The 16,650-nt window shown below is 39.4% G+C and overlaps 1 protein-coding gene across 1 annotated transcript in view; it reads left to right on the top strand.

Annotated features, from left to right (window-relative positions):
* crppa (CDP-L-ribitol pyrophosphorylase A) overlaps positions 1–16,650 on the top strand; it is an 80,147-nt gene that overhangs the window by 27,920 nt on the left and 35,577 nt on the right. The window contains exons 8-9 of the mRNA XM_041793849.1: positions 176–268; positions 11,788–11,919. Coding sequence (XP_041649783.1) covers positions 176–268; positions 11,788–11,919 — 225 coding nt within the window. The remainder of the gene's footprint in view (positions 1–175; positions 269–11,787; positions 11,920–16,650) is intronic.

Genomic DNA, 16,650 nt, shown 5'->3' with positions numbered 1-16,650 from the left:
GCCTTCTAGAAATGAAAACATGTCAGTGTAAATATTCATGATCACTCATGGCATAAGGAGGGATGATGTTTGCTAAAAGCTTCAAGCACACTTCTTATCTCTCTGCTCATCATGGGAAAATGCACTCGTATTTAAAAAAGAGCTCTCATTTAGTCTTCATTTCCTTGGTCTCCAGGTCAATTGTTCTAGTCTGTCTGAAGTGGAGGCCTTACTGAGAGATTTGGAGGCAGAAAATCGGGCTCTTCTCCATCCTGTGGTTGTCATTTGGGTGAGTTCACTCTCTGTAGCTGTGTGTCACAAAAAGACATGTATATAACTGTGCTAGCTCATCCATGATGCTATATGATCGCACAGTAGCAGTATGAGCTCAGTGGCATTTACCCATGATAGTCATCATGATAAGTCTACTGTGCTTGCATTTAAGATAAAGGTTTTAAGGCTATTCTAGTCTTCCTCCGGCTTTGTTATGGTGGAATGTGGATGAAAAGGGAAATGGGTGAGAGTAAGGAATGTTGCAACAAAGTGCAGAAAGTCAGTCAAACCAAAGCCACCGGCTTCAGTGAGTATGAGTCTCTGAACATGGGTAATGTAATGTAACTGTCGAGCAGAAGTAAGAATTCCTGGCAAAATGTCACTAATTTCCAAGGCGCATGAAGGACGAATGAAGTCTTGCAGGAAATAGAGAAATGCAGTGTAGAGCAGTGATTCTCAACTGGTCAGGCATCAGGACCCACCACCTCCTCCTTAAGTGAAATCACAACCCAAATAAAAACGATCTTAATTTATTTCATGAATGTTTATTATTCGGGTTATAATGTTGGGTATTCTTGGCTACCATTACACCATGAAGACAAAAGAACACCCAAAAAAATGTTGATATTTGGACCCTAAATAGAAAAACTTTTTGAACAAAGAGATGGGACAAACCAAACATTTTAGAAAAGCTTATCATTATGGAAGGATTTGCATGCATACATCTTGTTTTACTCCATTTTCCCAAGATAGCATGGAAGTCTGGTAATTATTCTAAGAATTTTCTTGTTATGTTGGGTAAACCAGCTTTATTTTCCAACAAAAGGGAGTTAGATAGGTAAAAATCTTGAGAAAAATACTGAATTACACACAGAATCAAAGGAAAATCTGAGAAAAAATACATGTGCTTCACATGCATTATGTTCGCTAATAATGGCTCACAAGTGGATGTCTTAGAAATAAATGAACCATAAAATCATTCCTGATTGAACTGTTTCATTCTCAGTTGTTTTCATAGCTGTAGAGAGATTATCTAAAAAAGAAAAAAAAACAATACCTGAAATACCACAACCTATTTTTTCCTCTGCATGTTTTAAATTTGAGGGCCGGATGGGAAGATCTGGGGGACCTGATGTGGCCCTCAGGCCGCCAGTTGATGATCATCGGTCTAGGGGCTAGTGCAGCAAAAACAACAAATGGGAAGTTTTCAAACTAAAAACTGACCAAAGTGTAATGCCACTGAAACACTTCATTTCCTAATGTGGCCCTTCACAATAAAAGCCCTCAATGAAAACAACAACTACAGACTTTTATTGTGAAGGATATGTCAGAAGTACCACATTTATCATTGATTTAACCTAGCTTTAGCACAGTGTTTACTGTCAGCCTTTAAAGCTGTTTCTCCAACCTCACTAAACGCCACCGTCCGCTTCGTTGATTCACCATAGACTTAAAACAAGCGAGTCATGAGTTAAAGGTGTAGTGTGTGATTTTTAGCCTAGTGGCATTTACTGGAACTAACTTTGAAAAAAATGAAGCTTAATTTTATAAGTTGGCCTATCTTGGGTTTTTGCATTTTGCATGTTTCTATGATACCATTGAAGGAACCAAATAACAGATACACATTTTTCAAAATTACACTAGTTGCCACAGTTTCCACCAGATAAATGAAAAACAAAAGAACACCTTCAAACAGTTGTTTAAGCTGTTGTAATGCGAGTCGCTGCAGCTCGTCAACAGGCAGACGGAGTAGACTTCTTCATGTTGCGGTTATTAAAGACTTAAAACATAGCGAGGAGAGAATACAACTCTTAGTCATTACTGTGCTTCACATTAATGACACAGACACAAATGGGTGACGTTTGGGTTATTACCTGACTGCTCTTTAGTGTCAGAGTGAAACATGATGATGAGGGGACTTAGCCTGAGCTGTTTCTCACATAACGCTCTGCTACACTAACTACAGCAATGAAAAGGTTCAAATTTGGATTGGTGATGTGGATCAGCGCCATCGGACCAGTATCTAATATAAAAACCCATTACCGATATTTGATTGGATCTGGCCCTTCTCTGCTTGTCACTGGAGAATGTCTTATAGTGTGGGGGAAAAGCTTTTAATGCATTGGGCGTTATCCTAGAATGCTTTGCAAATAGCTTGCGGCATTAACTGTGTAGGCCACTATGTAGAGCCTTTCTCCCATGTTGTGTAAAATTCATCAGTGACCCCAAAACAATGGCTTACAGTTTAGTCTATACACTATAAAGTACCATTTTTAACAAACAGTTTTTTATTAAAACAAGAAGTAAGCAGTAGAGATTGGAGCTGAGCAGTGGTGGTCAACTGTTGCCATCTTTTGTTATTGTTTTGATTGAGAGCCTCCTGACAGCAGATTTTACATAGTGTGCACTTTAAAACAGGAATACTAGATTATGGCATTGTGGTTGGAAAAACAGAATGCCAAAAACAGAATGCCAAAATCCAGATCATTCTTATTTAGATAAATCTTTTTGAACAACTTGGCCTTGGGATTAGGAATGCCTGATCTAAATTCATTGGCAAGACCATGCCAAAGCCATTTATAAGGCTATTTTGTGTTTACTAAAGTGTTGCCATAATGAAGTGTGTTTAAATGTTCCGTTAAGGTTGGGCTAACATGATAAATTGACCTTTTCTAACTGCATGTAAACACACTCGGTGTGTAAAGAGCTCCTGCAGGTTTGTGTGCTCTGACAGTAAACTAAGTCTCAGTGTCATTTCCCACACTTTGAATGAACTCTTCTTTACATGTAGCTGAATACGGACATCTGGCTCTGGACGGTTTCAGTTTCTTCCGAGAACACGTACTACACCGTGAGCCAAACCTGCTTTTTTTTTTTACGCTTGTAAAAACGTCACCTGTAGCCCACCTCGGGTCCCTTGATGAGCTCTGTAGCTGTTTGGAAACCCTACACCTCCCAGGAGAGCGGCCCGTTCAAGCATCAGCGTCCGCCACTAACAGAGAAACACTGACCTGAGCGCTCAGAGAGAGAAAAACCTTAAACAAACTGATCAAATCAGCTCCGAGAAACATTTAAATATTTGTATAAAAGGTCTGTTTACCCTCTTTTAGTTTGGAAAACCGACCTCTTCTACGAACACACAGACAGAGTGCCAGAGCAATGCCAGGTAACGAGAGAGAAATAAACCTGAGGAGGTCGACACGTCTCACTCGGCACGCAGCATCCCTCTGCTGAAGTTTTCAACAAAGACTGGAGTATGAACGCACGCTCATTCATACGTGTAAACATACAGTCTGAGGCCTGGCTTTAGCAGGATTGACTCCCTGCCACATCAAAACAAAACCAGGTTCCCACAGCTCCTACTGTCAACATATCTCTGTTTTCCTCTCTCCTGTCTGTATATTTTTCTATACTCCACTTCAATCTGTTTTTATTATTTCTGTTCTAATTTTAATCGTCTGAACCACATTATAATCTGCCCTATTAGAGTCTACTTTCCAGACTACTGCTTTAGAAACTGCATTCCACTCTAAGTCTACAGCACTTTATCTTATTTTTCTATTTCTGCCCATAAGGAAGGCTGAAAATGGCATCTTAAAGGAGGGAAACACTCCAGTCCTTTAACAGATAACCCCAAACTGGCCGCCCCCTGCCTGTCTGGCCTGATTTCATGGTCACGTTCGAATGTGTCTGAAATCAGACCCTGAGCTTCACAGTTCTAAGACGTGAGATTAGATTTAGTGCCAGAGTTATCCTGTTACCTTTCCTCCTCATTGATTTGTTGCTGGATTTCACTCATAGACTCTCATTTATCACCAGATGAATCACATGGTAGTGATCAGTGGAGGGTAGTCGAGTTTAAGTCGTAGGTGGCAGCCTGCAGGGCAGCAAGGTAGACTGAAGGTCACTGTTTCAAACAGTCTGTGAAAATGAGGTGCTATTGCCCTGAGCAAGATATTCAAAAGGCGAACCCTGTGTTGTTGATACCACCAGCATACGTCTCAGGATGTTTGGGGTAGAGCTCAGATTGGGCCTAATCAGTGAAGTTGAACTCCGCCTGAGACATTCTCCCTGAGTCTAATTCAGACTACGATGTCTATGATAAACCAGAGCAGTGGACATGCACACATCAATGAGTGCTAAACATGCAGTGGTTTTGTGTAGAGTATCAGTCTGTTAAAAGAGACCACAGTCCAGTGTTAATTTTGGCAGCTATTATTAATTTTAGTCTTAGTTTTAGTCTTCAAATGAAATGTCTTTAAGTTTTAGTAACATTTTAGTCTTTTCTATCCTTTTTAGTTTTAGTGAAAGTTTTAGTCAATGAAAACTCAAAACATTTTAGTCTAGTTTTAGTTAATATGTAGTCCTCCTTGTCGTGCCTAAATCTGGTACCAAATCATGGTAGTGTGTTCTACCAAACCTGGGGTCCCTGCTTTCTACAGCTGAGAGACAGAATAGCTACAGCTGCATTTTTCTGACAGATTTCCCACAGTGGAGAAATATCACAGATTTTGAATGTCTGACCAAAACTAAATTACATTTTAGTCTAGTTTTAGTCATCTTGATGAAAACTAAAGTTAGTTTTTGTCATCACAGATCTATTTTTGTTAGTCTTAGTCTAGTTTTAGTCATGGAAAAAAAGGCTGTCAACGAACATTTTTAGTCCTAGGTTTAGTTGCCGAAATTAACACTGCCACAGTCTGAATGGTTGTTTGCACAGATCCTTGCTAACCTGAGTCGGATGATTAACAGGGTCATAATTCATCCATTTCATCTCAATATATAATACAATATCAGTTCTGTGGACAAAGACCAGATTTTTTCTGATATCCCAAAATCTCCCATGATAGAATGATGAGTTAGATTCAATGTAGGAGCCTACTAATGATCAAAATCAGATGAGTAATGCTCTAATTTCACACAGTCATGGAAAAAAATAAAATTTTTGTGTTTTCATTAAACTATTTTTTAACAAAAAGAACATGGTGCAATGACATTTTTTACATTGAAAATAATTTCAGTTACGTAAGATTTAGGGCATCTGATTCCCTTAAAGGAATATTTAAGTAGTTTTGAAGTTGGGTTGTGTAAGGCAGTGGTTTCAAACTCTTTGCCCAAGGCACACTGAAAATCAAGCCAAAGTCTCGAGGCGCACCATATTCACGCCCTTGCAAAATAGCCCCTCCAACACGTGTTGCAACTGCAAATCATTTTTTACAGAGATTGCTTTTGTTGTATCCTAACAGCCTCTGAGCGACAGAGTGGGATGCAACTCAGTGGCACAAGGTTTTTGCCCCTCACCCTGTTCTTATTTTCCTCTCTGTCGCTCATTTTGAGATGGACAAGTAACAAGGAAAGAGGTTGCACAGAGGATGACAAGGTACCAGGAGTGTCATACCAGGGGATATTCTTAATTTTCTTCAACTTTCCTCACCCACCAAACTTGTCAGCTTCTTTTACAAAGTGGAGAGTGTGATGCATGAATATTAACCATACCCATTTATGAAATGTTATAGGCTGACTTGTGCTAACATGGAGACAAAACTATGTGGCTCACAGCCGTTAGAATCTAGTCAATACAAGGCACCATAACTCCAGTTCTCCACTTTCAAATAAAAGCATGAGATGTAATATTTAAACATGGGGAAAAACCACTGGTATAACGTACTTGACAACAGTAGTGGCAATATCCTACAGTACAGGTGTCAAACTTAAGGTCCGGGGGGCCAAGTCCGGCCCGTGGAACAGTTTTATCCAGCCCGCAAGGTCATACGTTCTTTCCATTACTACTGGCCCACCAGTATGAGGTCTGCAGATTTCCTCCAGTGAACATTTAAACTTAACCTTGATGATTTAAAATATCCTTGTTAAATGATAAAAATCAGAAAAAGTAAAGAGTAAGAAGTTAGATAAAAAGTCAGGAAGGTTGTTATTTATCCAGTAAAGGGCACTCCAACTACTTCAAGTCACACGTTCCATATTAACCTCCTTACAGCAGAGTGAACTCAGAGCAGCTTGGCTGAGCATCAAATTCAAGTTTATGAAATAAAGTACAACTCCATAAGCTTCCGGTTTCAATTCATCCCGCTTGTCCATGAGACAACGTGCCCCACTGTGTCAGTCAGGTATCACATATCTGTTTATGTTAGCGAGATAAAGTTAAAAACCTAGCTTAACATTGTTTCTTTTTTTTTAAGATTTATTTTTGGCCTTTTCATGCCTTTATTTTTGATAAAGGAAGGACAGTGGATAGACTCCAAAACAGGGAAGAGAATGGGGAGAGATGTGGTAAAGGGCCACAGGCCGGATTCGAACTCGGGCCACCTTGTACATGGGTGGCCTCAAACCACTCAACCACCTGCACGCCAAGCTTAACATTTTCTAGCTATAAACTTTAGCTGAGTTACTAACAACACAATGAACATAATGGTGCAGTATCTTACAGTATTTTAACACTGACTCAGGCAGCCGCATGCTGCCAGATAAGACCAGAGCAAAGAGTAAGACAAGTGACGACCAGCCGGTCTGGTAGGGGGTGTTTGTGGTCGGAGTTTGATTCATAACGACTTCACAGTCAGATAGACAGAGGAAAGAAAGTATGAATGCACGTTTAAAGAACGTCAAATCGTGACTTTTATGACGGTGCTTATCCATTTAACTGTTGCCTACAGATAATAATAAATTCATTATTTATAAAGACTTGCACTGAACACTTTATTAGATACGTCTGTGCAATGTAATGCACATCAATAACAACATCTGTACCATGAGTTTATTTTCAAAAAATGAAAATATATGTAATTGGCCGATGCATCGGTTATTGGAATTTTTTATTCCCTAATATCGGCATAGGCCCCCAAAAATCCATATCAGTTGAACCCTAGTGAATTAGCAATGTTTGGATAAAAATAGGCCACAAAACAATGTTGGTTCAGTTGTACACTTTATCGAATATTTTTAAAGCGTTTTATTTTTTTACCCATGCTATAACTGGATTTGCTGTTTGGGTCTGTGGGCTTTGACAGGGACAACAACAACATACTAGGCTAAAACAAAAATAATGTTTATTTAATCACAAGTTTTCCTATTTATATACAAAAATCTCTTTAACAAGGGAGTCATTGGCTGATGTATTCTCAACTTGTTCGTTACAATTTAATCACAGTGGGGAAATGCTTTCTTATTGTCTGACAAGTAAAAATAACTTTTTATGACATCTTAAACATCAGTGGTGAACAGTTTAACCCCCAGCCATGACACAAGTGTTTAAAAGAAGAAGTAACCACAGCAACTAGAACATTGTAGCTGATTTATTTGAAGGGTTGGCCATTATTTACAATCGACAAAGTACTGCCTATTATCGTCTAGAGAAGGAAATGAATTTACCAACAATGAGGTCATGGTTACTAAAGACTTATTGATGCAAGTGAGGATTGACGGCTAGCAGAACTGATCCAAACCCACAAAACTGTTAGAAAATTTGCTGAACCTTTTAGGATACCAATGCTGATCCCTGTCCCGTACCAAAAGCTTTCAAAATAAATGGGCCCTGAGGTTCCAAACTGGACCATAATGGCTCGGCAATGGAAAGCAGCTCTGTCCAAATATGAATTATGTTTTGTATTTGTTACTTTCTGGAGGAAATGATGGCACTGGGATTCAGTAATGCAGTTCACTGAAGTTACTTTGACATACACCGCCTACAGACAAGCAACAAGTCAAAGCAAAGCCCCTGTAGTTTGGAAGAAAGATGTCAGTCCTCCACATTTGGTCTAGTTTAGTTTATTTATTTATCAAGGGACAGTGTGCAATGACATTGATCATTCATACAAAGTAAATGAAACATGGTTACACCAGATTTAGCAAGCCGCTAATTTCCAACTGTTGTCCCATATAAAACTGACACAAAACATACATAAAAGTCCCAAAAACAAGGGCAGACACCTGCCAAGACCACAGCTGACAAGACAAAGTACAAAAAATAAACTATTGATCATTATAGAGGACGATAAATAAGTCCTACTATGTACAAATTATATAAAGGTAAGAAAGTAGTCTAAACGTGCTCCCATAATATCCTGGCCTATAAATCCCCTGAATCTGAGCCATGCATCCACGGGATATGCTGGTATAACAAGTCACATCCATGGAGGCCCCAGCTTGCAACTTTTAAGACTTAAAGGATCTACCGGTTAGGTCTTAAAGCCAGAATCTAGAAGGACCCCCTTCAGATGTCTTGGTTGGACGGATCAGAGCTGTTTTGACAGGGGGGAAGGGGGGAAATTCAAATATTAGGTAGGTCAAATGTGGCAGATCTGTGTTATTGCAACAACAAACTTAAATTAATCCAGAAAACATTCCTTTTATATTCAGTTTTAAGATCAGCGTTGTGGATTATATTTTTTAAGGGGGTTGGTGGTATTTGTCCCAATTAGCCTTTTTCTACAAACTTTGAATCTCTTGCAATATTCAGATTTTTTGCCATGTCTTACCTGACATGCTAGATAGACTTTTTTACATATTCATTAGGACATGTTTCACACCCATCAAAGCAATATCCTATAGTTTATGCTTGGGAAGGGCAGAACCTTTGAAAAATCTCTGAGGGTGATGAAGAAAAACATTCTGTCTGTCACAATTATTATGGGCCAATCCGAGCAACAGAACATACATAGTAGGCATGTGCAGCCCCAGGGAGTAAACTACATGACATGAGCTCAACAGGCAGCTTTTGTCCTTGTTCACTATCATTGGAGCCAGTTGGTAAATTAAACAGCAAACACATCTTTGGACAATTCCTGTCTAGTTCTTAGAAAACTGCCGCTATGACTACATCTGAGCTGTCCAACGCTGATCAAATGGCAACTGGACCGGTTACAAATTCTTGAAGACATTTCACCTCTATCCAAAAGGCTTCTTCAGTTCTGAGAGTTACTGGGGAGGAGTCAGAGTATATAGCATAAAATGACCATTGCTATGCAAATGAGCTGCGTGGTCACCTGACAGCCATTAGCAGAGTTGATTCCTCTAAAGGTGTGGTCATTTGTTCTCTAGTGGAGGTGGTGTTTGGATCGTTTATGGAAGAAATCCAGCACTGCATTGTATGTAGGTGATAGGAAGTAGGGAATTACAATGCTGTGGTGCTTGTTCTCCTCTTCTCTGTTGGTATCTCTCTCTGTTGCCATTTGATCAGCATTAGATAACCATGACCTGGATGACTGAGAACCTACACATAAATCTGAGCTCATCTTTTCACCAGGCACCATTGTTTACAGCCTTGCAGTCACTTCAACTAAACCAAGTACCTAGCTACTGACTCTTTCTCCTCAAAGGACACTGATCAGTTCATTTATTCTCAGGCGAGGAACAAATGTTTAAGGTTGAAGCTTTGCAAGATTGCCCTTCCTGATGATAGACGTGGAATCTGGCCAGTCCGCTGGCTTTGAAATTGCACTGTGGAAAAGAACAACTGTGGATTATCATTGACCTACAGCCTCAGTACTTGCGTATGATCAATGTCAGTGCCTTGGTATTTACATTGTTTAAACTCTCAGTTTGTCTTTTCTGTGACTGCCGTTCCATTGGCTTCCTGACAACAAAACTCCTGTGGCTTGGTCCCCCAATTTGGGTGCTTTTTAGCAGCTAGCATCTATTTGCATACTAAACCGTGGAGCAGGGTTGTCAAACTCGAGGCCCGGGGGCCAAATCTGGCCCATGGTACAGTAATACCCAGCCCGCAAGATCATAGCATGTTTCCATTATAAGTGACCCTCCAGTATGAGGTCTGCATTTTTTTTTCCAGTATAAAAATGTAAACTAAACCTTGATCATTGAAAATATCCTTATTAAAGTCATCAAAATCTGAAATAGTGAAGACTGAAAATCAAGAGATTAAAAACAGGAATGTTGGAAAAGAGAATTTGTGTTTTCATTTCATATTTTCAATATTTCATCACAAAATTATGAATCACATTTATGATTTTGACTTTTTATGACATACTTTGACCTTTTCAGTTCATATTTTTTACTTTTTATATCATATGTTTACCTTCAGATTCACAGTTTCAAATTTTAAAGTCATATTTTAGCCTTTTTAAGTCTTTATTTCATATTTACCCTCATATTTTGAACATTTGAATCCCTTACTTTGGCTGTGTTATCCTATATTTTTACCCGTTAGCTTCACAATTTAAAATTTAATCTCACATTTTGACTTTCCAAACTTTGTCTTTTGCATTTTAAAACACAGTTTTTACATTTTTATTTTGTTTTTTGACCTTTTATCTCACTTTTTAAAATTATTTTCTTGAGCTTTAAACTTGCTGTTTTGACTTTTTTCACATGTCAAAATGATTGATAATCTTTGTTTTTTCCCCTATTTTATTACTGGTGAAAATTAGATTTACAGTTTATGATTAAATGCCGGCCCTGTTAGGCTCTAAGTTAGACCTAAATCAAGAATCTGGCCCCTGCTGTGACTGAGTTTGACACCCCTGCCATAGAGGGTCATGAGGACCAATCAAAAAAACTCCATCTCTCTCTATAGTTTCTAATAATTGATTCAGTTTGCTCCACATTCTGCAGAAGTAAACTGAGCAGATTGCTGTTTTGTAGTTTATATTTTCTCACGCTGCACCTGCCCAGAAGCCCTTAAGTGATCTCTGGGGGCCGCTGCCATACACTTGGAACTAAAAATATGACCATGAAACATTTTAAAAATTCCAAGTAAACTTGCAAAAAAACTTTATTTGCAACATTCTGGTACTGGAATAGACGTGCAAAGCATTTTTTCTTTTAATAAAAGAGTGGCACATTTTTTGAACACTTGTGTAATTGTCCCTTTGTGTGTGTCAATTTGTATTTTAATAACTCAGTCATTCTTGTTGTAATCACAAATACCACAGTGGCATCAGTGTTGCAGCACGCTGACATTTAACACCTGCTAATGTGCTGAAGTCATCAATCTGAAGTTTGCCTGATGACAGCAATCATTTGATGGATATTCAACTTTTAGAGTGATGACGGCAGGTTTAGAGAAGATGTCTTAACATATTTGAAGTGATTCTCCTGACGGCCCTGTCAGGCTGCCATAGTTTTGAACGCTGTTTGACAAAATAATTACAGTGAATAAATCATGAGTGAAGTTTCGGTCTGTGGCACCGTTGTGGAAATTGGCTTAGCTTTAGATATTAAGGATGACAAAGTAATGTGAACCCATATGCCTGGATTATGATGCCTTAATTGGAGAAAGTCAGACCTCAGAGACCCTAGAGATTTACAGCTAAATAATAGAATCATTTATCTTCATACTGAGCTGGGTATCAACCAAAGTCTGTTTACTGTCAGCGCAGCAGGGCTCACGTTCCCAGATTCCTCCTAGCATAACCTTGAATAAATACACTTTTATTATTGAGTCACAACATGTTTAAACAACCTGAACAATGGGCTCTAACTGTACTAAAAAGAGGGCCATAATTGTCGTCCTGCTACATGATCCCTGTTTCTGATTTCTGATATGGCGCCTTTGTTTTATAGGTGTATTTGGGCTGTCAAGATGAGCCGTCCATCAGAGGGAGCAGGGTCGAACCGAGTGGTATCATTGAGCTGGCCTCAGCGGCGAAACTCCAAAATCTTCTCCTCTATGGCATCCAGCTTCATCATTCAAAGGTAAAAGCGTAAGTTTTATTGTAGTAACATGCAAAGTTAAATTTGCGTTAGTTGACACAAAACCCCGTCAATTTAGGTTGATATTTAATTGATCATTTTGATTGGTGTTGTGATTGCAATGATCAAACACAATACCTCATTGAATGTACAACATTTGAATCACATGCATTTAACTCAATACTCCAAAAATATTAATATAAACCGCTGGAAAACATGAATATGTAAAGCTATGCTATTAATACGCTATACAAAGTCTGGGTTGTTTTTATAACCCACATGCTGGGTTAAGGCTGTTGGCTCACAGGTTGAGTAGGTTTGACCCAGTGATGGATAAGAAATACTGACCCAGCTGTCACTATATTTCCTGCTGTTTGTGTACATAAAATCATGGCAGCTGAAACTATACTTGTTCTGTTGGAGTTAGACATGATAAATAATGGGCAGCAGTGGATTATACTGCAGTTACAAAGTAGAGAGAGAGAGAGGAGACATTAGAGGAGATGCAAAGGGGGACCATTGATTCAGCTAAGGCAGAGGACTCTAGAGCTGGGATAGGAAACTTTGGTTACTGAGAAGGCCACATTTATCTTGTTCTCACTGCCAGGGGGGCTACATCTTTAGAGAATCTGAGATACTCTCAGTTTAATATTCATAATTTTGGTAATTTAACTGAAAAAAATGTATACTAATGTGGCATTAGGGCGGCCACCACTTCTCTAGAGTGATCAGAGTATGTCTTAAGACTAAGGATGTTCTTAAGCGCCTATTTCCCTAATTGGCTAAACGCTCATTTGAATTTCACATAACCAAATAGTCTAAAGAGGAGAAAATCCCTAGAAAACAGTCAAATTCCACACAGGGTCATTGTGTTAGCAGGTGTGATGTTGGCCTGATATACTTTGTACAGCATGGCTAACATTAAAAGCTAGCTCTGCCAGCCTTTGTTACTCTTTGCAACCCTCAGCAGTCTACATACCACTTTATTTCCATATACTACTTTACAAAAGTGCTGTTCCTACTACACGCTAACCGCTCAGCCACCGCTTAGCTTCTCATATTTACATGCGGTGAAGTGCCAGACAGGAAAGCAGTGGCTATTAATTGAAGCTACAGCAGCCTCTAGTGGTGGGAGGTTCATTACAGTTAAAAAGATGTAATAGAGCAGGATTTCGAGCCTTTGTTTATAAAAAATGATGGGTTATTAGTTTAATCCTATGCCGGCTAATTTGATACGCCAATTTAACTGTTTAAATGATTAACTGTGTGCATCCCTACTTAAGACTTCAGTGAAAGACTGGCAGTGGCCAGTACTAACTAGCTGACCAATCACAATGCTTGCCATCTGCGTCATTTCAATTCACAGAGGTGCTCATCTGCTCAGGCCATTGCACTGAGTTCACAGCTTCACAAACCTACAGTGTATGCCACAGCGTAGCTTCCACACAGAAGTATAAATCAAGCTTAATGCAAAACATTTCCTCTTTTAGCTCTGAATCCAGCTCTAGTCTGACCTCTCCTTCAACATTTTTCTCTTTAATTCCTTCCTTTTAGTGTTTCTGTGCCGTGAATATGTATGAAGAAGGGGCCAAACAAAACAAGATGGGAAATGTCTTTTAAGTGTCTGGTTCCAATGTCTTGTCATGCTTTAATGCTCAAGGCAATGTGGCTGTTATTTATAAGGCCTTTATGTGTGAGGTTTCGCACATTCTTGGACAGGTGAGTTTGTATTTTATGTGCGACTGAGAGGAGAGGATGTCAACTTTTCACCTTCCTCCGTATGTGTTGCTGTCTTGTTTCAAATAACTCCAGAGAGATGAAAAGGATGCAACGCTGCTTTTTGGTCCAGCTAAACTACCGCACATGTCGACCAAACCTGCCAAGTGTGGACGCGCTTGACCTGAAGGCTCTCACTGACTGCTCAGTTATTGCAGTATGATATAAGGTGGAATAACTCATCCAGCTAAGTGAGATTTGTCAGCATTCGTGCTACCAAAGCCTTCCTATCTATTCACAACTTCTGGACCAAATGTGCAGGGCCAGCCTAAGCTCAATGTTGGATATTCATGGCGTCTTTGGGCTTGAATATGACACTCATCATGATTTATGCTCTTGACTGGCAGCAGCACGGTGATAAATGAACTTTCTTGGCAGCGGCGTCACTTCACAAATCAGTTGTAAAAGCCTCTGTTGCTCCAGGCTAGGGGATGTTTGAGCAGGACGGGTTTATCCTCTCAATGAGCTGAGGGAAGAGGCCCGGTCTTCTGTGGTTGACCATTTGACTTCCAGTGTCAGGCCTTGGCGTCGCAGTGCCGCCTAATTAAAACAAGATGCTTTTTGTCCCTGATAGTAAAGTATGAGATTCTCTACCGGTCCACATGTGAGTCTGATTCCACTATCGGATGTTGGACATCACGGTGTGTCTCCGAATTATGGAGACTAATGTCGTTAATTTGTCATCCTGCCTCAACTCCTCAGAGACAGCAGAGAGAAGGGAGGAAAGGAGTGGACGCAGATAACGCGTGTTTCAGCATGATAAAATGCTTATCGTGAGATAGTGGAACAGCAGAATACAGCCTCGTATAAATCACTGTTAGCTTTCTGTTATAATGAGGATAATTCTTCCCAGATGGCCGTATTCATACTTGTCGAGAGGCCTGCCAACACTTCCTCAGTCTATGCGAATATGCCTCACAAATTCTAAGTTTGTTTTGTTCTTCCACTTCAATACAAAAGATCTGACAGCAGGCATTAATGCACACATAGTGAACATTTTCTGGCAATCAGTATGATTAGTGAAAGATGCTTTTTTGTTTTTGTCTTCAGTGTTTGTTGTGTTAATTGAACATGAAGAGCATCCAAATGGAAACCACAAATGTCTGAAGTTTGGCTGTCATTAAATTAGGGATTATTAGCAGAAACAGAGAACTAGGAACAACACAAGATTATTTTCAATAAAAATTAGTGTTTTTAACATCCAGAAGACTTTTCATCTTTGTCACATGAAGGCTGACTTGTTTTCCCACAACAGAACAGTCTGGATCACATTTTCTGTTCCCTGCAGAGAAAAGAAAAGTATCTGTAAAAAGCATGAAAGCATCACACCCTCAAACATTTTTATAAAACTTCTGTCCAGAGTTTTCATCAAATATCATCCTGTGGAGGGATCACACCCTCCAGGTGGTTGCTCGATTAGTTAGTCAATGAGCTCTCGGAGAGAAAGAGCAGTCTGCTCTATGATGAAGCCCTCGCCTCTATTAAGACTCTTCAACTTTTCACCTGCAGAGCCCTCAGACTCAAACTCAATCAGCATAAAAGTAACGTAGCAGTTCTTTTGACTATTTAACTTTTATATTCTGATTCATTTGCTGAAATAACTTTTCCTAAAAGTGTCTGTTTTAATTTAAAATCATATTTCGTATGTAAAGAACTAAAGGTAAAGAAATACCAATCGCTTCCACCCAGAAAGACCACAGGCAGTTATTTTGACAGCTCCTCAGCTGACACATTTTCCTGCAGCTGCATCTTAGTATTTTGTCAACATTCATTGTCTCCATAGAGTAAGCTGCCTTTTGGACCAAATTTAGATGTTTGGTAGTTTAATGAAAGCAGGCTGAGGAGATTTTGGCCTGTTATCACTCAGGATAAATATGCCACTCTGTGGTGCTGATCAAAAGCTTCTTTGAATGACAATTTTAGGGGGGACCATACGAAGGGCCGACCCCATTTCTACCTTCCCCTTGCCCCATGAAACAGAGAGGTAAGGGGTAGAGGTGGAAACCTCCCTTTGAGAAATGAGACACCACTTGATTACTGTTCATCATCACACATTGCCAAAGCTTTAACCATCTCATTCATACTATGGATCTCCATGTTGATATTCTTCATATATTTATACAGTTAATAGTCCTGGTTTACATGTGTACATACCAAAAAGACTGGCCCCTCCCCTTTATCTATCCCTTCCCCTTGCACCTTGAAAAAGAGTGGTAAGGCGTAGGGGTGAAAACCTTCCCTTAAGAAATGAGACGCCACTCGATTGCTGTTCATCATCACACATTGACAATAAACTGCTGCATCATCGAAGGTGACAATAATGCTTTGACCATCTCTTTCATACCATGGATCTCTGTGTTGATCTTCTCCATATAATTATTCAGTTAATAGCCTCGTTTACACGTGTACATACTGAAATTAACTCCCATCCCAAGTAGTTAAAGGTTGAATATATCAGAAAACACAACGGTTGTGTTTTCTACAGTCATGGACACAAGTATTGGCACCCCTGGAATTTTTGCAGAAAATACACAATTTCTCCCAGAAATTGTTGCAGTTACAAATGTTTTTGGTATACATGTGTTTATATCCTTTATGTGCATTGGAACAACACAAAAAAGCAGAAGAAAAAAGCCAAAATTGACATAATTTTACACAAAAAATGGGCCAGACAAAATTGTTGGCACCCTCAACTTAATATTTGGTTGCACACCCTTGGGAAAAAATAACTGAAACAATCGCTTCCTTTAACCATCAACAAGCTTCTTACACCTCTCAACTGGATTTTTGGACCACTCTTCTTTTGCAAACTGCTCCAGGTCTCTCAGATTTGAAGGGTGCCTACTTGCAACAGCAATTTTGAGATCTCTCCATAGGTGTTCAATGGGATTTAGATCCGGACTCATTGCTGGCCACTTCAGAACTCTCCAGCGCTTTGTCTCCAACCATTTCTTGGTG

This window comes from Cheilinus undulatus, linkage group 8 (genome assembly GCF_018320785.1).
Source record: "Cheilinus undulatus linkage group 8, ASM1832078v1, whole genome shotgun sequence".
Classification (NCBI taxonomy): Eukaryota; Metazoa; Chordata; class Actinopteri; order Labriformes; family Labridae; genus Cheilinus; species Cheilinus undulatus.
The sequence above is the reverse complement of the archived record's forward strand: the minus strand, read 5'-3'. Positions and strand labels throughout refer to the sequence as shown.